Source organism: Pseudopipra pipra, chromosome 6 (genome assembly GCF_036250125.1).
Source record: "Pseudopipra pipra isolate bDixPip1 chromosome 6, bDixPip1.hap1, whole genome shotgun sequence".
In the NCBI taxonomy this organism is placed as follows: Eukaryota; Metazoa; Chordata; class Aves; order Passeriformes; family Pipridae; genus Pseudopipra; species Pseudopipra pipra.
Genome location: NC_087554.1, coordinates 37,362,504 through 37,387,957, shown reverse-complemented (window position 1 = coordinate 37,387,957; position 25,454 = coordinate 37,362,504). Strand labels below are relative to the sequence as shown.

Here is a 25,454-nt window from a genome sequence, read left to right as displayed (position 1 = left end):
TTTGGCTCATTTCTGCATAGCTCTTTATTGGCATTTATTTTAAAAGGCAAAGTAAACACTTTTAAAGTGACTATTCTCTCTTAAGAATGTTAGGATGGTCTTTCTTGTGGATCTTTTTTGTTCCTTGCTGGTTCAATATTAAGTTTCACAGATGGTAATAAAAGTCAGTAAATTTCTGAGACCTGTTCTTGCACTCTGCTTGAGGATGTCATATAAAAGACTTTTGCTACTGGGTTGCAGGGTGTGTGTATACCTGGCTGTATGAAGACTTCTCTGCAGTTTACTGATCTCTAGACCTAGACTATATACCTGCTTTTCTTATATACTGCACTTGTCAGACAAGTCTATGGCTAGAATGAGTCATGCTATCAAGAGATGTAGATACAAGGTGAGTCATGATAAAGAGAGGACCTAAATGCCTAAGATTTGTGCAAGGTGCAAAATTTGAGGTGCTGAAAATTTCCAAGCAGAATCAGAGACACTGGCCTGAGTTTCCTTCCAGGACTAAGAAAGACATACTGCCAATGACAAAGGAGTTGTGTGCTCCATTCAGTTATAAAATAGCCTGTGAGTGAACGGTTTACACAGGAAATGTAAGAAACAGATTTGGTGTCTTCCTTGGTCTTCTGGCAGTCAACACTTCCAGTGCTCAGGTGTATGTCCTAACCAACAGCTGTGGGTTGTAGCCCTTCTTGGAAGTTACCACAGTACAAAAATAATTGCAATTTATTTAGGATAGAAAATTAATAGAACTTTGTAAATTTAGGTTGCTTTGGGAGCTCCACTGGGAAGGATGAGTTTTGAACTGTGTTAACTATTTAATGTAAAATTCAAAACAGCTCAATGGGAGTTCCAGTAAGTACCTAAACCTCTAAGCTCAGAATTTTCTACTCAAGAGAAGGAATCTTATTTTTTTTTAATGTGCAGCGGTATGTCATCAGCAGTGGGGTTGCAAATCTGAGGCCCCCTGAGCAGCCTTGTGAGTACTGCTCAGGGAAATAGGGCATAGAGAATCACTGAATGGTTTGGGTTGGAAAAGACCTTTAAAGATCATGTATTCCAGCTCCTTTACAATGGTTTTCATCGGTCGCACTAAAGAACAGAACTGACCGCCTGCAGACTGTATCTCCTGACAGCCCCAAATCTGCTACAGTTTTCCCAAATTGAGTTTGCATGACTGAGGGTAGCTGCAGCTCTGTTCACATTCTTTGTACTGCTTGGTCCAGCAGCATAAAACTGAATCTTTGTCTGAATCCTTTACTTACCTTCTTACTCAAGCCAGAGTTTCAAATTACGTCTGCTACCCTCTACCTTGCTATTTATTCTTCCTCCAAATTTACCTTCCACTTATAGCACAGTCCACATCCTTTCCACCTTGTCTTTGTATCTCACCTGGTCTCAATCCTTTTATCCGTATCCCACCAAAGTTTTTCTCAGATCAAAATTATGCTCACAAATGCTTGTTTACAATAAGCATTGTATGTTTCAGAAAGTATTCTCTGTGCTCACTTCCTACCCGAGTGTAACAGGACTCTGTGAAGGTGCAAGTAACGTGGCATCACCATTCCTGTGAAATGGAAGTATGTGGGCAGTCAGCTCTGCAGGTTTCAGTGTCCCAGGGATCCAAACCTGCTTTTTGTTTGATGAATGAATGACAAGTTAAAACTCCCTACTCCTTTACAATAGTAAAAACAAAGCAGGAGGGAAAATGTGATTCTATTAGCTAGCATACAATTTATATCCAGGAGATTTAACTAGCATCATACCTAGTACAAACAATGACTAAAACTTGGATATTGACTCATTCAAAATATTTGTATAAATAGTTCCCCTGCTATTTAAGCAGGACTTAGGATTTAAGATAATACAGACAGGAAGCATCACACACAACTTACTCAAGCTGTACTACATGAGGGTCATCATAAAGAGACTTTTGTATTATGGGATACTAAAACAGATAGCAGCAGTCCCAGTTTTCTTGCAGTATGTATTTCTATAAAAAGTTTATAAACTAAATGAAAGAAACTTTAACACAAAGTTGATACGGCATATGAATTTATACAGCAAAAGCTGAATACTCTTATCTATAAGCACATAACAAAATTAAAGATAACAATTACTAGAAAAATACAAGGCATCTTTGCCATTTATGTTTAGAGTAATATATAGTCAGTTATATGTTCTTAAAAAATGCATAGCAAAAGCCTGATGAGTACAATCCCTTCTGTGCCACTCTGTAACTACTAGAAATTTTACAATCTATATTGAGAAAAAAGGGAAACCCCAGACTGATAGGGAAAGTGTTGTTTTGTTTTCTACTATATATTTTACTTGCAAACTCCCTTTATTTTCTAAATACTTGAAGTATGTTATTCACACCAAGAATCTGGGATAACTCTGTGAATATCTCATCATTTTAACCACATGTGGGTGTACAAATATATCAATATTACTAGGTATGTAATCAAATGAAAGCCTTTTATCAAGAAAACTATTCTTTCATCTTCAAAAAACCTCACACAAAAAGATGTTTTTGCTATCCTTATGAAGTTGTTATTCTGTGAACTACTAAATCCCACTTAATATGCCTGCCTACTCTCTTCTAACCATGTAATCTGATATAAATCAGTTAGGTTTCAAGGTTTGAGATACCTTTGGATTTGAATTTAAATGCTTTCAGTCCCCATTGTGTGGTCTAATTTAATCTCTTGGCCTAAGATTCCTGTGTCTGTCTAGCCAATAACAACTTTGTTAAATCAAGACAGTACATAGCAGTAGACAGGAAATATCCAGTTGTCAGTTATATTTGGAATATCACTGTTGACTTCAGTGGTGCAAGAAGCAGTAGTAACAGCTAATATTTTAGGATCCAGGTTCTCAAAGAACTATTGTGCCTTAAATACCTTTCAAAATCTGTGCCAAAAGAACCAATAGATCCACAGAAATCTGTGCACAGAAGTTAAATGACTTTTGGTGTAAATTTTTCCAACCAGATGGCAGTATCATTCACAATAGCAAAACCCTAAGTAGTAAAAATAGACTGTTTTAGCTACAATCTGTTGTATCTTTTCTTAAACTGCCTGGCAATAATGGATGTTTTGCAACTGGAGCACTGAAAGTACTTCATGTTACCAGTAGAACTCCTTGAAAAGATGCAGAATCATAAGCTACAGAAGGCTTATAGAAGATGGTACCTTGTGTTTAAAATTATATTATTTTTGGTAAGAAGAGATCTAGCAAGAGGCAGAAAAAAGTCAGAGCTGTATGATTTCCTCTGGATGTCTGCTATCCTTAGGGGCATCATATGCATAGCTTTAAACTTTGGGATACTATGTACCTATTGAAAATATTAGCTGTTGGCCAAATTTTGCACTTCAGTATCAAGTACAACTTCTAACAAGCTCACAAGAATCCTTGACTGATTACAGAAACAAAAAGTAGCCCTTCTTCCTTTGTATTATGATAGTATATATGAGGAAAAACATCTGTACATTAGAGGGACCATTTCAATTTCATGATTTTTAGTTTCAAAGTAGTAATAGTGAACAGCAGATTTTTTTCTTTATTGCCTAGAGTCCAAAAAATCTTTACAGATGCTTCTAATAATATCAGGAACCATCTGCTCCAATCCTGTGAACTCCCTGGTGAAGAAAGTATGAGACTCTCTTGGTTCAGAAGCCATGTCTTTCAGATCATCCAGAGGTGCCCAGGCAACACCGACAGAGAAGACTGTTATTCCTACAAAAGGAAAAAAAATTGTTAAGGCCATTTTGCCTGTAGATACAAGAAAAACAGCCATTTCTACATTCATGAATTAATCTGGATTGAAAAAGTATGTTTCAATATCTGCAGTCTGTCAAAGGTAATTAGAGTTTGCCACTAAATATCAGGAATTAGAAGATTTGTCTCAGGAAAAATCCTGAAGGAAATATGAGGTATTGTAAAAGCTAGTGTCTTAGTAGTTTTTGTAGTGACACACATGAATGCAGTAGTTACAATATCAGTCTTGCAACACAAGTAACACTGTGCAAAATAATTCTGAAAATGAGTTTGGTTCCTTAGTGCTTAGTGCTTCAAGCATCATCAGTCCAATGAGCTTTTTGGCCAAAACTGCTTATTCCTTTCCTAGATGATGATGGAGCTTCACTACTTGGTTCTTTATTCTTACTCTACTGTTTAGAGAAGTAAAACTGGGTGTATGTTGTTCACTAAGCTGCCATAAGTGAATCTATGCCTACCTGGCTCCGTAATACTGATCGCTGGGTTTTTTGTCATCCTAATGGGAAACGGTTCCTTGGGGCTTACATTTTGCTGAATTCAAAGCAGGTATTATACTTTGTAAAGTTTAAAACCTTAACATTTACAGTAGAGCAGAAACAAGATGGATCAACTTGCACCGCTTTTAAAAATACGTAATTTACCTGCTTTTTGTGCAGCTGCAGCAGGTCCTCTAACATCATCATAAGACTGACCATCAGTCAAAACAATGAGGAAATTTTTGTTAGGTCCATCTTTCACTGGCCCGAACACATTTCTGATCGTGAAAGAAATGGCATCCCCAGTAGCAGTGCCCCCGCTCATGTAGCGAATGTTCCGGATAGCTGAGAGGACCTTTTCTTTAGTGACGTGGTCTGTGAAGCCGAACTCAGGGCGCTGGTCATATGTGAACTGCACAGCTGCGACCTTGGAACCGATGTCAGAGATCTCAAAAGCCTTTGCGACGTTGCTGACGAAGTCCAGCATGAGGCGGAAGTTGCTCTCTCCGACGCTGCTGGAACCATCGATCAGGAAGCAGATGTTGATGGAGTTGTAGCATGTCTTGCTACACAACATCTGCTCGTGTGAACACAGTTTTTGGACAAGAGGTTTTACGTATTTGGTAGTACCAAACCAGGTGGGCATTTGGTAAGAGAAGAAGCCGTTGGTTCGACAGACAGCCTGTTGGAAAACAGTAAGTCAGTGGGTGGATGCTGACAGACCAGTCGAATGGAAAATAATTGGACACTTATGATTTTTCTTTCAAAGGCAGGTTAGTGGAGCCTCATGGTGGGAGCTTGGGGTGGCTTTTTTGCTTGTTTGTCTTGACAGAAACTGAGGACAAACATCTGCAGTTGAAACCACTGAAAGCTGTAATATAGCTTATTTTACCCAGGAATAAAGCCAATCCTGCCCCACAAGCTCTGGACATTTCAAATAATTTAGCTTTATTCAGAAGAACTATAACAACTCTGAGATTAGCTCAGCTGGTTAAAGCATGGTGCTAAGAATGCCAAGGTCACAGGTTTGATCCCTGTATGGACCGTTCACTCAAGAGTTGGATTAAATGGTCCTTGGGGGTCCTTTCCAAATCATAATTATGTTTTGTGAATGTGAACTGAGTCATGATACTGCATAGCCAAAGCATTGAAAGTTCTGTATTTTTGCTTATCCACTGAAAATTAGCCTCTGTGCTTTCCCTTGGAACTTGGTAAGACCTTTATTTTTTTAATCTCTAATGTGTCATAAACACAGACATAGAGTGGGTAGAAATACAGCTCCAGGTGATTCAAAGTAAAATTTTTTTCCCCTAGCTTCCATAAGATGCATGTAAAGTACAAGGTAATTAAGAAAGGAGTTAAATTTAAAAACTAATCTGGCTAAGATCAAAACACAGAAGGGGAGGGCAGGCCTCAATCACTTAAAGGTCATGTCTTTCTGTGTCTTTGCAGGGACAGACAGTGATAGTACAAGGGAGGAGGATGGTTTTAAATTAAAAAAAAAAATAAATTAGGTATGCTATTAAGAAGACATTCTTTGCTGTGGGAGTGGTGAGTCACTGGAACAGTTTGCCCAGAGTAGTTGTGGATGCCCCATCCCTGGAAATGTTCAAGGCCGAGCCTGAGCTAACTGGTTTAGTGGATGGCATCCCTGCCCATGGCAAGGGAGTGAGAACTGCATGATCTTTAAGGTCCTTTCCAACCCAAACCAATCTATGATGCTTCTATAAGTACATAAGGGTTGGACCTGCCTGCAGTACCTCTGGGACAAGCAGCTAGGTCTCCTACACCTAGAAGAAGCAGAGCTGTAGTGCTTCATTTTGTTCATGCCATTTCTGCTGAAATGAGACATCTAAGACCTCCTTGTGGAAAATGAGTGGGTTTCTCACTGCAGAGTAAGTAAAGACCTAGTAATCAGAAAGCTCATGTGAGAGTAGGTGATCAGTGTTTGAATTCAAACAGAACAAGATCCAAAACTGCATCCAAGATGAAAGTCTTGTACATAAACTTGCTAGGATATGTTTTTCCATATTTTCTGTCCTCTTTGTAGTGGAAGCAAGTAAATAATTATCCATAGAGCAGGTACAGGAAGATAGGCCTCTGTCTGCCATTTCAGGAAAGGGAATATATTGTATCAGCATTTCATTGCTGTGGCACATTTAATCATACCTGAGATAGGGGAATTTCCTGCACTGAGAGTCTTCATGCAAATACAAAGTCCAGGAACTACAAATTGGCCAAGCCTCTGAACTGGGAGGACAGTGATACCTTTGTGTGGACCCTTTAGCAGAAAAAAACCCCCCAGTGTTTCTTTAACCTTCCTAGTGTTATTCTTTTAAATTGCTTACAAGCAGAGAGAATTTCACTGGATGGTTTGAGAGAATATTTTTATATCTATATAAGTTATTATATATACATATATTAGTTAATTAGAATTTTAGTGTAAAGTATATTCTCCAGAATTATATTCACAACTGAAAAACAAATAATTTTTTTTTCTTACTTTGTCAACAAAACCAGTGTCTTGTACCATTCCCAGCTCCTCTGCTGTGGGTTTTGCTACAGATACAATGAATACGTTGACTCCAAATTCTCTGGCCACTATGCCGGCTTCTTCTAAATCATCTGAGGGCCAGCCATCTAGAAACACTACAATGATCTTGGGAATTCCCTTCCGTGCTCCATTTTCCAAAGAGAAGAATTTCTGAGCTGTGTGCTTCAAAGCTTTTCCTTGTTTTGAACAGAAAAAGAATATGAAGAAATAACGCATACAATGGTGGTATGTTTTGGTACCAGTTTCCTGTCTGAAATTGTGCTGGATTTATGCTATGATTACAGGTCTAACCCAGTGTAGTATTGAAATGGTGTCCCTGGAAATTTGATAAAAATGAAGCTTCAGCAACCTCTAAGCTAAAAACCAACTGCTCCAAACCAACACCCCCAGCCAAAAAAAACCCAACAAACAAAAAACCAACAAACACCTGACTAAAAAACACCACAACAAAATCCAACAAAAAATACAGATAAAGCTAAGGAAGAATTCACTGACTTTTTTTTTTTTTGCCCATGGGTCTAGTTTTGTACTAGGAAGTAGATATACTGGTGCCTGCCAAATGGATTGGAAGGAAGACTCTTCACAAGCTGAATTTAGGTAGCTCCTGAACTACAACGTACTTGGAGCTCAGTTTCCTCATTTGACTGGTTTTGGCTGGGATAATTAATTTTCTTCAGGGTAGCTACTAGGGGACTGCGTTTTGGATTTCTGTGGAAAACAGTGTTGATAATACAGGGATGTTTTTGTTGCTGCTGAGCAGCTCTTGCACAGTACCAAGGCCTTTTCTGCTTCTTGTACCACCCCATTAGAGAAAAGGTGCACAAGGGAGACACATTCGGGACAATTGACCCCAACTGACCACAGGAGTATTCCGTATCATATGGTGTCATGTTCAGCATATAAAGCTGGAGGAATGAGAATAAAGGTGGGGGGACATTCAGAGTGGTGACAAGAACTGTTATGTGTGCTGAAGCCCTGCTTTTCTGGGGATGGCTGAACACCTACCAGCCCATGGGACATGGTGAATGGATTCCTTGTTTTGCTTTGGTTGTGTGAGTGGCTTTTGCTTTCCCTATTAAATTGTCTTTATCTCAATCCACGAATTTTCTCACTTTTATCTTTCCAGTTCTCTCTCCCACCACCAGTGGCTGTGTGGTGCTTGGTTGCTGGCTGCTCTTCACAATCACTTACTACTTACTCTGTGTTTATTCTAACTCTTTAATTAACTACCCAACAAGAAAGAAACACTAAGCCTTTCATGAATTTGTCTCAAGATGTCACACTGTTACTAGTCAAACGTCAACTACTGTTTAAACAGAGGAAGAAATATTTACACTTCTACTCTAATAAAATGTGTAATAAGCAGCCCTAACTTCTGGAAATGAAGTGTAAGATGTGGCCACATTCTAGTGGAAAAACACTGAACCTAATTAAGATAAGTGTGGCATCTAAAACACTTTCTTACCTATCTGAATTATACAAACTTCAATATACACAAACAAACGGACATATATAAAAATATGTAAAGCAATAATTTCTATTTCAGTGGAAGTATGAACTCACCTGTATTGGAATTGCCTCCTCTGAACCCTAGTTCCTTTATGGCAAATAAAACTTCTTTGGCAGCAGTGAAGTTTTTCAGATAGAATTCAATTTTTGGATATTCACTGTGTAAAAATAAAATAAAGTAATAAGGTTTGCAGTTCACTTTTCATATTGGTATGGCATTAGCAAGCTAAATCACACTTTGAATAATTTTACTCTTGGTAATATATATTATTCTCTGTATTTTAAAATAGAAGTATACTCCTTGCTTAGTAAATCTCACAATCATTAGCAAGAGGAATTATCTACCTAAATGGGTAAATTAAGAACAGTCTGATTCTTATGTTTATCAAACAGCTGAAAACACTTGGTTGAAAATATATAAAGAAAAAAATGAACCTGCTAGATGTTAAAGTAAACGCACCTGTGTAATTAAAAATCAGCAGGCTTTCTACTATTTGTATGAGAAATAACTTCTTTAAAAAATATCTGCACAATGTAGTTTGAGTTATTTGAGAAGTTTTAAGTTATACTAGCTACTGACTCCATGTAAGAAATGAAAGATTTTAACTACGCTGTTTCCAGATTTCACTTTTGATTTACAGTAGAAAACAAAAAGAAATTAAGTTATTTTTGCCAAGTGAAGGGCAGACTGATAAACACCTGCAAGCCAAAGAGCTGCTGCTATGAGTAAATGGCTCAATTCTGCATCACAATCACTAGAATGAACCCTTGTGCCAAGCAGAATAACTGTTAAAATGGTACATTTTGAGCTGTAAAGATTATTGTTTGTAAGATTAATTTCTAATGAAGAGTTGAATGTTCAAGGTGCTAAACTGTTTACTTTCTCCATTAATTGGTCCTCACCTTATAGTATATAAACTCAGGACAGCAAGAGTGGAATTCATTTCCCCTAGCTTTTGATGGACAGAAACTGGATTTTTCAGGATGCAATTCATCACATCCTAAAAGAGGCATGCAAAGCAGTTCAGATGGTTTGTGCCACAAATGTGGCCTTTCTTTCTAGTGACTGCAACAGCAAGCCTAGGTAACTAAATCAGACTCAGGTATCTATCTACTCTACAGTTGCCTAAAGGCAGGGAGAGGAAAAGACTTTAATGATGAAAGAAAGATGTGATAGAGAAATCCTGTGCTAATCTAGCAGATGCTTCATTTTCTTGGAATAAGTGAGTTAATTTTGATAATAAGTGGGTTCTTTGTGCTTCCTTTTTTCCAGATGCCATAGCCAAATTGGTTAAACCTTGGAAAACTGCAATTGCTGGTCATTAGCAAACTAAGCTATGGCTCAAAAAAACCTTCTGCTAACATGCTGGATGTTCCAGTGGCTTTTAGACTACACTCTGTGAACATACATAGTACGGTTATACTAGATGATCTTAAGGGTCTTTTCCAACCTAAAAGATTTGATGAACTGTCTTTAAATAAGCAAGAGACCAGTTAAAATTTGAAAATATTAGCTGTAGTAACCTATAGGTTGGCAAGATCAGTTTTTTGTTTTGTAAATGTACATAGCCATTTGTGACAATTCTCTCTCTCTACAGTTTTAAAAAGAGCCATCTCTCTCCTTTTCGGGGTGTTTCCTGCAGTTCTACTAAGATGAGCTACAAAGCTGTCAGCAGCCAAGGGGGCTGTGAGAAGTCCAGCTGTTCTCTCTATCCAAATACCAAATATCATAGAGACAGAAAATGTTCAAATTTGTCATGTCCCCTCACATGGACATCTCAGTGTAGCACAGAGCAAACGCTGCTACAGCTCAAAAGAGTTTGCTTTCTCTTGTTATTCATCAACCATTATGGAGTGGTATTGTTCTGCAAAATAGGAAGTGATATATTAATTGATTTCTCTTACCAGTGACGCGGTTGTATTTTGTGTAGATCTGTCCTTACCTGGCCTGTACGACTCCAACATGAGGCCCTTCTATTCCAATTCCCAACATTACAGCTACTTTTCCAACAAAGTTCTTCTGCAAATTAAACCTACGTTGGCCAATGTTGTAACTTCCATCGATGAGAAATGCAATATCAGCTCTACAGTCTGTGAACATCCAAAATAATTGGACTTATTAACACCAAGTAAATATTAGGATTTTTCTTTGCAAAAGGTAAATCTGTGTATTCTTACCTTTGTTTCCAGCTTTTTTATCAAGAGTCTTCTTAGGTCTTTTACCTTCAGTGAAGAAAAGAGCATGGGTCATTTAAGAACAAGATGATGAATGGACCGAAATAAACCAGAAAAAGCTCAGACTCCAAAAATTACAATGCAAACTATCCACAGTAGGACTGTCAATCAGTTTAATTATTAAAATTGCACTAGTACTGCTTTGCTTCCTGGAGAATATTCTTTTCCAAATGAAACAGTTAACCTTCCTTTCTACACCTGCCTGACTGATTACTGAATCATACAAAGATGGGTGGATTTCTGTATCTCACCTTCCTAAGTGCTACTATTTCTCAGTTAGCAATTTTGCTGTACAGTGCACAGTATTAATGGTTTGGAAGCAAACCATGAATTAAACTGTAAAACAAATGGCCTATTCACAAACAACATCCAAATCCAGTATTTATATAGCACTAACCTTCATAAAAATTGATCTAGCCTTTTAACGCAGCATTTTCTGTGGTGAAATTCACATAACAACTAAATTTTTGCTACACAGCTCTCAGCTGTTGAGCAGTTCTGTAAGAACAAATGGTTTACCTTTTTCTTCTCTGTTACTTAAAAAGAACAAATATCCCATTAGCTCATGAACTCTTACCTTTCTTTATCTGTATTACTTTTTCAAACTCATTCAAGTTTTGTTTTTAATTTACATGAACACTAGTGAAATCATAATCAATCTCCAAGATTACATGATTCTTCTTTTTTCTGATGAAAGATATGCTGCAAAACCAGATATTGTATGTTTTCTTCTTTAAAAATAAATGAATCATATGAAACATGTAATTTCAGCCAGGGATTCACACACTGAAGCACATCATATCACAAGATGCTTCCCTTATTGTGGAGACCTCATACCTGTAGAAGGACGTGCTGTTGATACCGATCGTCCAACTGCTTCAAGTGCTGTGTCCTTGGTAGCTGCTAAAATAAGAATACATTTACAGTATTTTAGTGTATTTAGATGATGTTTGAAGAACACTCTATTTCCAATAATCTTTCTTCACCATCTGCCATTAGCTACTCTGGGAGTAGAATATGAGTCTAGACAAACCTTTGGTGTAATCCAGTATTGCACTCTTTGTTTTAGAGGTAATTAATTTCCGCATATGAAGCAACAGCAGCTGATGCATGATTACAGCATACTTATTTGATGAGAGATTTTGAGCTGTAGAAGCCATTATTTCTTTATTTCTAGCAGATAAAGTCAGGACTTGATCTGGAGAACTGAAAACTTTCACCCTCACCAAAAGCACCTGTGATCCCAAGTTCTTAGCTATTAACTTGCTGTGGGCACCAACTAAGGATTACTAGTATCTTAGAGATAGTAGGCTAAATCTTAGCTGTGTAAACAATAAGAACACATTAGAGAGATCTGTTTCACAAACTTTGAAAGAATGTACCAGAAAACACATATGCTTTAATATTTTTGAAACCACAACATATACAACCAATATGCTTCTGCATATGATTTTATGAGGGTGATTTAGCCTCCCCTGAATGGCAAGGCATGACAACAGCTTTGCAGCTGGGGACACTATCTCAACTATGTGACAAAAAGTTCTGGAAAAAAGGCCACTATGTCACACTGTAGCTTAATGACCGCACATCACATGTAAGTTGACATAATTGATATTTTTTGGAGGGTCAGTGTTCTTTTTGCAGGGAATGCTGTACAAGGTCTTTGAAGGGTCTGACAAGTGCTACTGCCTGCACAAATGCAGGCAGGGTGAGAGAAGGGATAACACTATATGGCCTGAAGTGGTAGGAGGACCAGACTGCAAAGTCAGGATCAAAGCACGGACTTTGACCGGCTTAAACTGTCATGGAACTGTCAACTGCCTGCTATCAAGTCATTACATTCTAAATAACGGATGCATTTTTATGTATCAACTTCTCCTACAGACTAGCTAGTCTAGCTGGAATGGTTTTTCTTTAGGAAACCAGAAAAATGAAGGTAAAATAATTAATTAGAAGTGAAAAATACTATTACTACACATCAGATAGCAATCACATTTATTTATGCATGGAGCACTGAAGAAGGTTCCTACAGTTCTATCAACATTTCAAATACAGTTTGCAGAATAATAAGTGTGATCCACCTACGAGTCACTGAGAAAGATGAAGCCCATCTAGAGAGCACCTGAGACTGGATCCCGTTGGCATTTACAGCAGGGTAGTTGTCCTGTCCTGGGAGAGTCTTTACCCTTACAGCTCCTCCTGCATTGGTGATCACACCCCTGAGATACAAAAAGAGTTTTTATGAATCAGACATTTTAATCACAAGAAAATGCAATACAGTTATACCATCATTAGTATATTTTACACCAGCCTCCTGAAAAAGACGCCATATATGCACTCAGTTGTGTTTAGGCTAAAACAAACTGCAACTTGCTGAAAAGACCTTAAAAAAAAGCTATTCTACACAGCATCACACAGACTTATTAAAAAAAAAAAGATCAGGAAAGCCCAAAATTCTGGCAGTGTTTAGACTAATGCAGAAGAGTGATGTTTCATATCAATTCCTAAGTGAAATTCTGAACAGTTCAGATCTCTTTTTATGTGATACTGAAAGAATATTTATTACTTTTAGAGGCCAAAGGTCAAGGCTGAGCTTCTCTAAGAGGACGTAAAAGCTTGATGCTTTGCAATACTTGGGCAGGTACAGTGCTTTGGGAGACAAGTAGTAATTTCAAGACTACTCAGCACAGCAATGTGCTCCTTCGTATTTACTTTTCAATTTTGTTTGGTTTTCTGCTTGAAAAGAGGTCCTGACCTAATCTGATTTAAAACATTGTAGAAGAAGAATAATCAAGACTACAGTTTAGAAAACTTTGTGTATGTTTCTGGTAATATGAGCTTTGGGTATCTGTGGCAAAGGCAATTTCCACATCAAAGCTCTATGTGGATTGCTGTTAAAAGACATTCCTCCTTCATGGATGTGACTTGTATTTCTAAATGCAGCTGTGGTTATATCTATTATCATAATCTTCCAAGCTACAAGAATTAAACAGTTTCAAGCTCTACAGATATTTTCTTATCCAGGAATACAGTGTAGAATATGGAGACAAAGGAGCTTTAGTAAAGTTACCCTGAATGAGTTTAAAATCAGATTATAAAGTTGGCAAATACAAACAGCACTTTATAGTTCTTTAAAACAAAAGTGAGTGAAAAATCAGACCAGAGCTTTTAACTGGTTAGTTTTAAATGACAGGAAAATTCAGTAAGTTGAAATCATCTTTAAGGAAAATAACATATAAATGTATTTAGAATATTTCAGTCTAACTAGAACACAATTTTCTTCTCCAGTGCCTGATTCTTTTTGGCATTCAAGCCTTCACTAGTGTCTCAGTCTTAATGGATAAAGAAAGGTGTCAAAAGTAGAGAATATGTGTTTAATTGGAACAGTTTCTAGTTTAAGTTTGTACTTGCAATTTTAGTGAAGCTACTTTAGGCTTACATCAGCAAACCTGATCTATGCCCAAGTTAGCTCCTAAGAAGAATTTAGTATCTCTTCCCACTTCTTTTGTTGTGGACTCACAACTTTGAGCAGTGGCTGAATTGAACTCAAGAAAATGTTCAGTCTGAAAGCTCAACCTAAGAATTATTCTGGAAACAATGTTTTCAGCTTATCTTATTGCATTTTATGCAATGTTGTCTATATTGTTCCATTTTGTCTATTGGTCTTTACATTTTAATTCCGCCAATTAAGTAATTAAATATAATTAGTAATTCCGGAGAAAAATAATTATCTACCTAGTCTCCATTGAATTTGGAAGCTTCACACTGAAACTGGAGTAGATTTATTTGCTCCTTATCTATTTGTTGAAAACATTTGATTCTGTATTTAAACACAGGTCAAAGTTCTATACTATCTTCTGAAGATACAATATTTCCATACGACAGCTCTGCTATTTTTAATTCAAGTGGGGGCTGATATTAGAAGTAAATATAACATGAACTGTAGCTTTATGGAAGTTATTCCTCCTTTCTTGCCATTTTGTTCTATAGGCGAGTTAACAGTTTAATCCACCCTTTACAATCTCATCAGTTTTACCTGGGCTGCTTCTTCAAGCAAGTCTACTCAAAATGCATACTTATATGCTGATGTGGAATAAATCATATATTGTCAGCCTACCTTTGCATTCTGAATCAGATCAGCAAATTCCCTTCTGCAATCATTTATGATTGACTTTAAAAGTGATATCAACCCTGTGTAGATCTGCAGTGGTTTTTAGAGTGAAGAAGTGCCCACGCCTTTCCTCAGAATGACTTATGTCATTATTAATCTGCTTTGAGTGTTGTTGCTGTGCTTTGCCGCTGTGTGATTGACTTGCGTGCCATGGCTGTTTTTATTAAACGGGAATCTGCAGATTGTCCAGGAAGCTTTCACTTCCTTACTCACTATGTTTCATGTTACTACCAGTGCTGCTTGACAGCAATTTTATATAAAAGCTGCAGTCTGTTCTCTTGGCTAGCTTCATTGTTAATAACAAATCACAATTTATACCTAAGCAGTATTTTTCACTCAAAAATGGACACAAATTAAACAAAAACAGACACACAAAGCAGCAATCCAGTACCTCACTGCACAGTAGCTCATGAAAGAAAGTATACTGGCCAAGGGCAGCAGAACGTATGGAAAGGTCTAATGAAATACAGGAATTTCAGCCAAAACATACTTAAAAATCTGAATTGAATTGAGGTAAATTAACCAGATAAAACTGAAGCTTTTTATGAGCCTCATGTACTTTCTCAAAATAAAGTGCAAGAACTGTTCATTTGCACTCTCAGAGAAAGAGATACAGGGCTTTGCTGAATTTTGAATGCATTTTTCATGTAGTCTGCACATCAAAACTGATGCCTAGACCACAAAGAGATAGCCATGGGAGATGAGCCTTACAGATGTGTCTGCAGCCCGTTTATCCTCAGGGACTTTAGACAAGGCAACTCAAGTAGCTGAATTCCGATTTTTCCTTTCTACTATTATCATCTGCCAACTCCTTCCACATAATCTGTCTTTCTTAATCACTCCAAGAAGCATCCTTCTCTTCTCCAAACTGCAGTCTCCTGCTGCTGCCTGATTGCCATCAATCACTAATATGCAATTGCTCAGCGTTTCCTCCAGCCCCCTAGACCCTTTTCCTTCTGTTTTCTCTGCAACCCTATTGCTTTTGGCGAAAGGAAGTTAAGCAGCAGAAGCAGGCTCTATACCAAAGTTTCCCAGGGAATCTACAGCTGCTCAGAAATCCCTCTGGGAAGACAATATTTTTGTCAATATTCTTCTAGCAAACACTAGGGCAGCTCAGGTGCCATTCATGTCTAAGGGCACTTTGTGACCAGCTTGGTAATACCATGATATGCTTTTGTTAGACTTGAGTTCTGGGACCTCGATGCTTAATTAGAAATGGTTTCACCCTGTGACTAGTTAGGAAGGTCATGAAAAAAAAAACAACTTACATGCCTATTTAACATCTAACTACTACTACACTGGGCTGGGTTTCCATTTAGATGAACTGGCACTAGAACAGAACTACACAAGCTGAGAACCTAGTCCTTCATTTGACCTTCTGATTATTAATCCAATTAATCACTCAGTGGTAGATTTAACTCAGCTCTTCATGCCTACATAGCATGAGCCTGGTAGGAGGTTCTCCATTCTTCCCTCGACAAAATGTTTTATTCTTCTGCCCAGAAAAAGAACAATATTAAATAAATATTCTGTTTCCTGAGAGTAATTACACATAAGATGAGAGAAAAAGCCAAATATAACAAACTAAACCAGGCAGAAAGCTTATTCATCTCTAGCACACAGAATTATTTGTAGCTGAATTCTGCTAAATTCTTTTCATGCATTGTATAGTATTTTCTTGTGTTAATAACTCCCTCACAGTAATGGAACTACTCATAGGAATAAGCATTACTTGATTTATGTAAAATTAAGGGATCCAGCCTCAGTATGGACCCAGCATGCAAACTGAAGTGTATGTGGAACAGACTCATGCTCATACAATCATTTTCAGTTAAAAAACCCAACCAAACAAACAAAAGCACTGCTCCCAAGACTGATGCTTCTTGAAATGGTGAGTAGTTGTCTGACTGCTTTCCCTTAGACAACAGCAGGCACTGTAGGTGGCACAGGGCTAGTACTCAATGGTGCTGAAAGGTACAGAGCTACGCTGCACTCACCATGCAATGAAATGGAGAGCATACTTAGTTTTAAACTAGGTGTGGTTATTTCAGTTATTTGGAAGAAATTTACAAACTTCTCAAAGCACACATCTTCTTACATCACAATAACAGCAAACTAAGGTGATTACCTGTTAGGAATATCTTCTCAAAAAGTTACTTTCACACCAATATGGAGTTTATGCATTGCAAGACAGAGCAAGAAGGGTTTTGTTCGATTTTGCAGCCTGCACTGTAATTAGCTGAGAACTAAACAGCTATTGCCTGTCCTCCATTCATCAATCCTTTTTTACCAGGGCCAGTATTTATGGCTGCTAACAGCTGCAGCAAAGACAACAAAATGTTCTCATGTAGCAAATTCTATTCTGAGTATGAAAGGCCAAAGTTTGAGGCTGTCTTCAAAAACAGCAGTCCTCCTTTATTCTGCTTTTTCAAAACACTTTACTGCAGTCTGTCATATTCAGAAGGCTTGAACAATGTTAATTTACATCAATTCTGGAAGACATAGATTAGAAAGGTGAGTATATTTTAGTCTCTTTGTTGCTATTAGAGCCCTCATTATTCTCACAATATCTATGGAGACAGACTGTTAGATTAGGGATTTACAAACAGGGCTACATATCTCACAAGTAGTACAATTTATATTGATTCTTACTATGGAAAAATATTGGGTTTTCCTTTTGTAAAGTATTCCCCAGCTGTGATGGAACCAAGTCCCAGCAGCTTTCGTGGTGGGATTTCTCTAACAGTCACAGACACCACTGGCATGGGAGGTTCAAGAATGCTGCCTAGTTGAACTGGTTAGAAACTTCTTGTCTTTTCAAACTGTTCAAGTCTTTAATTTCTGTAGAAAAAGTCTTGACAGCAAGAGCTTTTTTCTCTTTGAGTAAAGACTTCTTTGGCAATCAGTAATGAAACGGAATGTTAAAATAAATGGCTACATCACAAAATACAAACACAGTCTTAGAAAAACTGACCATGGAAAGAAATCTCAGTTTTCCTCATTTAAAAAACAAACAAACAAAACACCCCAACAAAAACAAACAAAAAGCACAACTCGCATTTGATCCAGACATTCTTTCACAAACTTCTTCTATATACCTAAACAAAGAAAAGTGAAGTACCAGAGCTTAATTTTTTTAAACACTCATGAAGACGCTTACAGCACACTTAATTGAGGCTTTCTTTCTTTTTACATAAGCATCAAAAGGAAGCCTGTCCAGCAATAAAATACACATGGAGACATGTAATTATATTTGAGACAAACTCTAAAGCTTTAAAAAACAAATACACAGACCCCCACAATACCTTCTAAGCTCTCTCTGGCTCCTCTGGTAGTACCTTAGCTCTTAGTCTCCTTTACAGCATTTGACAAATTCCAGACAGTTTGTACTCAAACCCCCTCCTTAAATCAATTTTTTTTTTTCAAAAAGAAGTTCATTTTAGTTTGGAGTTTAAATACTATACAAGTAGCCTGAATTTTGTAAGTCTTATTAAAAGTCATAGAATTTTAATTGATACTTTAAATGAGATTCTGGATAGTAATGACAGCACCCTAAATATTATTTAAAATGCTTAGCATATTTTTATGGCATTTAAAGTATCGAACAATTAATAATAACTCCAAAACCCCGTTATTTTCCTCCTTTATCTTCTAGTAATTAATTTCTTTGCAAAAATTTAAGTCCATAGTTGTGGGGTTTTTTAAATAAAAAATACTGATAGCTTCAGCAGCACATCGATATATTCTGAAATAGTTTCTGTTTCTTGAGGATAAAAGCCCCAGAAACTGAAATCATTCCTCCGTTTCTTTCAAACAGTTGACTTAAGCATTTAAGAAAGTCAGAAATCTGCTTTTATTCTCCAATTAATTACTATTTACACTGTATTCTTCCATCTCTACTAGTGACACAAATAATTTTATAGTGAAAGTCAATCTGCTGCTGTACCATTTTAAAGAAAGTCAACAAAGTGGTTTTCAAGAGCACTTAAACACGATTCAGATAACTTGCAAACTGTCCAGACATTCTTTATCTTGTTCTCTTTTCTCCTAATGATACTCTTGTTAACAGGATTCAGAAAGCCTAGAGAGATCTTTAATATGATGGCATCAAAAGATTAAGATTTCAAAGCACGGCAAGACTATAGACTATGTAAATTCACTTAACACATTGATTAGCATTCATTTGACTTACCTGTGTATGGCAGCTCCACAGATACTGGAGAGAGAAGCATAAATTCCATCCCCAAAGACATAAAATTGCCACAGAGGACAGTTTGCTGGGCAAAGGACATCTTCTGTCCCCTTTCTAAGGTCAAGTCCTCTTGTAAAGCACGTGATAGCAGTGGCAGCTAAAGAGAAAAGAACAACTTTTGACCTGAAAAATCTAAGGGTTTTTTGTTGGGATTTCTTTTTCAAACCTCTCTACAGTTTCCAAGCTTAAAGCAATGTCTGAATTTGAAATTAGGTACGATGCCTGTAAAGATGTCTTTGGAGCTTACAAATGTGCAGTTATGACAAGGAAGAACACACTTTATTATTTATGGGAAAGAAGTGGCAGGAAAAGGTGGGAAGGGTAAAAAAACCAAAAACAACCATGAGCAAACAACATTAAAATAACATTCAAGGAATATTACATGAGGAAAACCAATTCACATTTATAAGTTTACTGCAGAAATAGAAGGACAAGAAGACCTTGGAAGGTTGGTGGACCACTGACATGGGTGGCACTCTCCATGGGAGAAATTAAATTACTCTGACATCCCCACAGTAATCTCCAGCCGTAAGACATCTATGAATCACTTAGGAAATTCTGAATCTTCTCTTTAGTGGTATTCATGAAGCAGGTTGACAGCAGTATTCAGCATTTCCCTTAGCTTCTGCAATAAATCCAACTGAGGCCAGCGCAGGGGAAAAAGAAAAAAAAAAAAGGAATACCCATCTTCTTGCTCCAGTAGTACAGTAACATCTAGAACATTGATATCAATTCATTACAATGAAGTTTACATCTTAATCATTGGGCAAAGGACTCTCAGAATCACACAGTGAGACAAAAGTTATTTATTCAGCTGAGGCATATGATTTTTTTTTTTTAAACAGAACTCTGCCTTTTTTTCTTAGAAGTTGCTCCTCAGGTTATCATCATTAAGCTTTCACTGCTCTTGCCTATGTGCAGTGTAGGTGTGCAGACACAGATTTATATCAGTATACAATTTTGCTTGACAAACATGCTTTTCACTTTGAAAACATAGAGGTCTTTTATCTTGGAGAGTTACTACCAGCCTTTTAGTACATAACACAGAACATTCAGTTGGTCTGGTAGCACAGCAAATTAGGGTTAGATCAATACCAATTCAGCATCATAAGTCCAACCCATGACTGGCTGTTTATTCTGAACTTCCTAAGGACACATCTTGCCCTTGCTGAGTACTAGAAGGTGCAAGAACCTTTTCTGTATGCATTTGGGATATTACTGTTTCATAATATTATGATGAAAGCTGACAGAGGCTGGCCAATGCATCAATGCATACAACATAGCATTCTATCCCAAGGAGAGCATGTTTCAGGGATCAGTGATATGTCTCTTACCCGCTTCCCTGCCCGTTGTTTTCACTCTTACCCTAGGGTGTTTACTGACACCAACATATGCTGCTTGTATTTGAAAGTATTTGGAACATACACTGTTCTTCATCAGGGGATGGAAAAGATCACACCTCCTGCTAATCTCACTGACTTTGGAACTGAAAAGCAGAGCAGTTGCAGTCAGAGAGGTACAGGGAAGTATGTCTGTTTATTCTGGCTGCATAAACAAATACCTACGTTCATCAACCATGCATGTAGTTCTACTACTAAATATATATAATTCCCATTAATGCTATATTGAAACTATTTTAAACTACCTAATCACATCTTCCTGAAAAATCTGTGCTGCTATTTGTTAGCACAAAGATGGGATTTATACATGCTAAATCTGTCTAGATAGTCCAGAATAAGAAAAAAAGAAAGCAGTAAGCACTTCTTTACTTTTCCCTCCTCAAGATAAGAGTTGTCTACCTAGCCAGACACTGTAAAGTAATTTAATCTGCTTCTCAAGTATTCTAAGAAATAAAGAAGTTTCTTTTAGGACTTAGTCTTACCTACCTACATCCTCTCTGTGCTCAATCTTATACATTTGCCTTAAAAACAAAAGACAGAAAAATCAAGCAGAATCACCACTGTTTATACCTAGAAGCTCCATATTTTCGTTGTTACAAGTGCTATATTATTGGTGTTATGCTAAAAGAAGTAGATTTGCTTTGCTGTTTTAAGTCCCCTAATCCTTCCATGAAAGTTCCACGAGTGTTTTTGGTAATTACTGGGCACTGATCAAGTGATATCCACCAAATGACAACTAGCAAGAGCACCAGAATTAAACAGCAGCTGGAAGGCTGGAAATCCTTGGAGAAGTTCCTGCAATGAGCACCACTGGTACTCTCTGCTTTCACAGCTTTGCTTGTGCCACGCACCCTGCAACATTCTTCCAGCCTCTAAAAGTGCAAGACTCCACAGGAAATTTTAATTCCTGTAGTTTCTAATGTACTGTACTTGACTGAATTCCTTGGCCGGCTGTGCACACAAGGACAGTACTTAGACATGTCTAGTTAACAAACACCTTATCACTTGGAGATCTGTATTTCCCTCATCACCCAGTACTTACTAATTACTGTCATGTGGAAGACTAATATTTTGCATAGCACAGGAGATGAAGGGAAAAAAATAATCTTTCTGTGTTTTACCTGGTAATGAAAACACAGAAATCCATGGTAGCCCAGCCACGGGATTTTAATGCACTGGCAGCCTCAAGGGTGTCACCATCCTTGTCTATATGCATGCGAAGCAGGCTGCTGTGCAAACTGAAGAGCTGACACACCGTAGCTAGGGGCTTTAGCAGTCTATACATCAGTTGGATCAGCACAGAGGTAAAAACACACACTTTGAAGCACGTAACATTGTTAATCCAAAAGCAACAATTTTGGTTTTCTGTGTAGGTAGGTACAGTTTTCTGTAAGCCATAACTCTGTAACTGAGACTAACATTAGAAATTTTAGGTGCAGTATCAAAGTGAAAGCCATTTTTTTTTACTACCACAATTAAGACTTACTATATCAGCTCTGCAGTGAATTTCTTTCCTTTTCGTTAATGCACCATCAACCACTCAACCCATAAAACCACAAGCATTCCATCGCAAACAGGGAAATGTATTAATGAAATCTGAATACTAGAAAATATAAAATAGTTCTTTGCCAGCTTACATACTAATCACTCTCACAAATTTCATATGTGATATTACTATTAAAATTGGAGAAGGTGGTTGTTTTTTAATCTATCCAATATACTTCAACATGGCAGAAACTGCCAAAGAGACTATTTATATATATACATATATATATATATATATATATATATATATATATATATATATATATATAAAGTAACTGAGATAAAACCCACATGTTTTAATCACTGGAATTTAAAAATTTCAGCAATAGCAGTGGAGGCATTTCTCTGGATGCTTATGTGATGCAATACTCTAAATCCAAGTATTTTTGGAAGAAGGAAATATAAGCTTGCAATTTGTGTAACTCATGTCCCTTAAAGGATTCAGTCCTAGACTCCTACCCATTCTGGACTCTGTTGAGGACTAGAGACCTATGCTCTGTGACAGAAAATTAGGCCTTCAGAACCATAATAAATTGGCCATCATCCAATCCTGTCAAGACACACACCCGTCAAGCTTCACAGAAACACACTACACCAGGGTATCTGATAAAAACAAAGTACAGAGAAAAGAAACTGTAATTCTTCCTGATTTAAGCCATATTTAAAGGTACGGATGAATGTCTTCCATCATTGTTGACCTAAAAAAGGGGAAAAAAAAAAAGCAAAGACTCACTTCTCTCCTCAAACAACCAGTTTTCAATCATTCCATCAGTTTCCATCTTTTTGATGCCTCTTCACATTTTGCTGTGAATAGCTGCTGCTTATGTCAATCTATGAAAGTTCTCACTTAATTTTTGACACAAGTCATTGCATTAAATTATTCTAGAAAAATAAAATCCATAGCCAAAATCTGAGCTTCTCTAATCTTGAAGTTTCCATGCATTGCTTTGGGAAAATAGAGTTCGTTTATGCAAAGGAAAAAAGTCTATGTACATTCTTACAAAATATAAAACAGGGGTTCCTACAAGTAAGATTGCTTTATGAGCTGTAAAATAGAGAAGTACATCCCTATAATGCTTCCTATTCCTTTTAATATTTGGTATTATTTTCAATACAGGAAGACTTTAGGTCCCTTTTTATCTTGAGGGTTCAAACATGCCTGCTTTTTCTATCTTACACAAGGAATCCTCCCACATACCTTATCCATACTTGAAAAAAATGGACATACTAGTAAACCTACAGTTGTTTATATTTCAGAAAACTTGTTCACAGATTACATGCTAATTTATGCAATCTCAATTACCTATCTTGATGTGGACAAGGGTAATGGAATTTAAAGAAATCTGGTCAGGGCTATATCATTCATTTCAGTCTGAGACTTGCCCTTTTCTGATCAGTGTAAGGTTGCTTACCATCACATGCCAATGTTCACCCACCTGCAGAGTCTCATGTATGGTAACCACAACTGTTGAACTTGGCAGTATTTGTTTACACTCCAGTGGGAGCATAAAGGAAGTTTTAAGATTTTCAAAGATCTTCCCAAACATTATGAGCCTAAATACAGTAGATTTTTGAGGAAATTAATGTTCTTATTGAACAACAGAATTTAAGCACTTTCATAAAAAGTTCCTGCAAATCTTCTAGTTCAATAACCAAATGCTGCTGAATTTAGGCTCAGAATAATGGTAAAAGATAATATCTTACAGAAGTTGTTCACATTTTATAGCATAGTCTTGTATCAATATTCCATTTTGGAAATACACCCTTAATGCTATTTTAGCTGGTTCCAGATACCTTCAGGTTACAGTGGCTTCTCCAACCCTGGAGGAAGCATCACAGAAAACTTTTCATTTGTCTCCTGCCAGACTGTCAGCACTTCATCTATAATGCACCTGTAAAACAAAAAAAGGGAAAGGAACTGGGGTTGGAGTAGGTTTCCTATTGCTGTGCATTTTTTCCCTTTTTTAGCCATAGCACTCCTGTCTCATGCAGCTTTTATCAGTTTAGCACAAAAGAATTTTCCAAATCTTTGACTGAACACAAAATGAGCAGCAAATCCTGCTTCCTAAGAGCTGAGAAATCACGAACAACCATTCAGAAAAGCTTGAGGTCACTCACCTTCTGTCTGCCAGGCCTGCATCTGGAAGCACATTCTTCTGCTGGCTCCTGTCCTCCCTTGGTGAAAGACTCCACGGGAAGGGGCAGACAAACTGCTTGTGTCCTTCTGCCACATTATTTCTTCAACTGCTTCCTATGGCTCCTGGTTCCCATGGATTGATTCTGGCTCCAGGAGAGCCTGCTCTCCAGCAGCAGGGAGGCAGTCCAATAGAGCATGGTACAACAGGCAGCCCCTGCAGCACCCTCCTAGGCATCCTAAGTATGTTCTTTTGCTTTTCGGGTCAAAATAATTGCAGGGCAGGTTGAAAGTGGTTTTAATTAATTCCATGGTCTAAAATATTCCAGAAATCCTCAAATTACCAAGCACTGTACGACTGCCTTTATAACACACAAAACACACTCTCACTCACTCTTGCTACCGGCACTCTCCTCGATTGGAACGTTTGTCATAAAGGCGCTGCTTCACCTTGTGCCAGGAAGATGTTTTCACCCTCGCCTGGAAGCGTTCCCAGACATCCTCCGTGCCCCTCTGCAGCTTCCCCCCGGCCGGCTCCGCGCAAACCTGCCCTGCGGCCGCACCCGCGGCCCCTCCGCGGCAGCACCTGCACCCCGCGGCGAGAGGCAGCAGCAACCGGGAGCGCCGGGAAGGGCCGGGCCGGTACCCGCGGCCAAGCGCCCCCCTGGGCGCCGCCACCTCTCGCCGGGGCGGGCCTGGCCGAGCAGAGACGGTCCGAGGGAGAAACAACATCCACGAGGTGCGGAGAGAGGAGAGCGGCCAACTCACCTGAGCTGTCGCTCCCGCGCACAGGACTGGAGAGCAGAAAGGAGCCTGCGAACAGACAGGGAAGGGGTCGGGGCGCTGCTCCGCGCCCGCCCCGCCGGCCCCCAGCCGCTTCCCACCATACCCACCGAGGAGCAGGGGGAGCCACATGGCAGCGGGGCGCGCCCGCACCGCCGGGCAGCGCAGAGCTGCGGCGAGGAGAGCAGCGGAGAGCAGCCGAGAGCAGCGTGCCGGCCTGGTCACCGCACCGCGGGCTGCCGTGCCCTGTTCGCTGTCCCGCACCTCCGCCGAGCGGTACCGCCGCCGGCAGCCGCGGCTCCCACTTTAAACCTCGGCGGGCGCATGAGCACTGGGGCGGGCGAGGGTGGTCGGGGAGGGCGGGAAGGAGGGAGCGGGCACACGGGGCTGGGCAGCCTCGCCGCCAGGCCCGGCAGGTGCTGCTGTCCCTCCCCCGCCGCGCCCCCCCCGACTCCTCCCGCCGGGATCGGCGGCTCAGCGCTTCCCTAAGCAGTCGGGTCCGGTAATTCGCCCGCTCCGGCAGTGGAGGCGCGCGGACGTTCCTGTGCCCGGCGAAGCGCCTTTGCAGTTTGCCTTCCCGGCTCTGCCCGAGCATCCCTCGATATCCCCTCCACC

At 38.7% G+C, this 25,454-nt stretch overlaps 1 protein-coding gene across 2 annotated transcripts; it reads right to left on the bottom strand.

The window, feature by feature from the left end:
* Nucleotides 1–1,967: 1,967 nt before the first annotated feature.
* COCH (cochlin) lies at nucleotides 1,968–25,146 on the bottom strand. Of its 2 annotated transcripts, XM_064658550.1 has the most exons (11): nucleotides 24,950–25,146; nucleotides 24,825–24,869; nucleotides 18,918–19,074; nucleotides 12,640–12,773; nucleotides 11,392–11,457; nucleotides 10,498–10,542; nucleotides 10,263–10,410; nucleotides 8,374–8,477; nucleotides 6,760–6,986; nucleotides 4,422–4,938; nucleotides 1,968–3,738 (listed from the first exon to the last, which is right to left on the bottom strand). In XM_064658550.1, the coding sequence occupies exons 1-11, from the start codon at nucleotides 24,969–24,971 to the stop codon at nucleotides 3,563–3,565; spliced, it is 1,641 nt and encodes a 546-aa protein (XP_064514620.1). In that variant the 5' UTR covers nucleotides 24,972–25,146; the 3' UTR covers nucleotides 1,968–3,562. The 2 variants fall into 2 exon arrangements, with proteins under 2 accessions (XP_064514620.1, XP_064514619.1); XM_064658549.1 differs by lacking the exons at nucleotides 24,825–24,869; nucleotides 24,950–25,146 and adding an exon at nucleotides 19,418–22,130.
* Nucleotides 25,147–25,454: the final 308 nt, after the last annotated feature.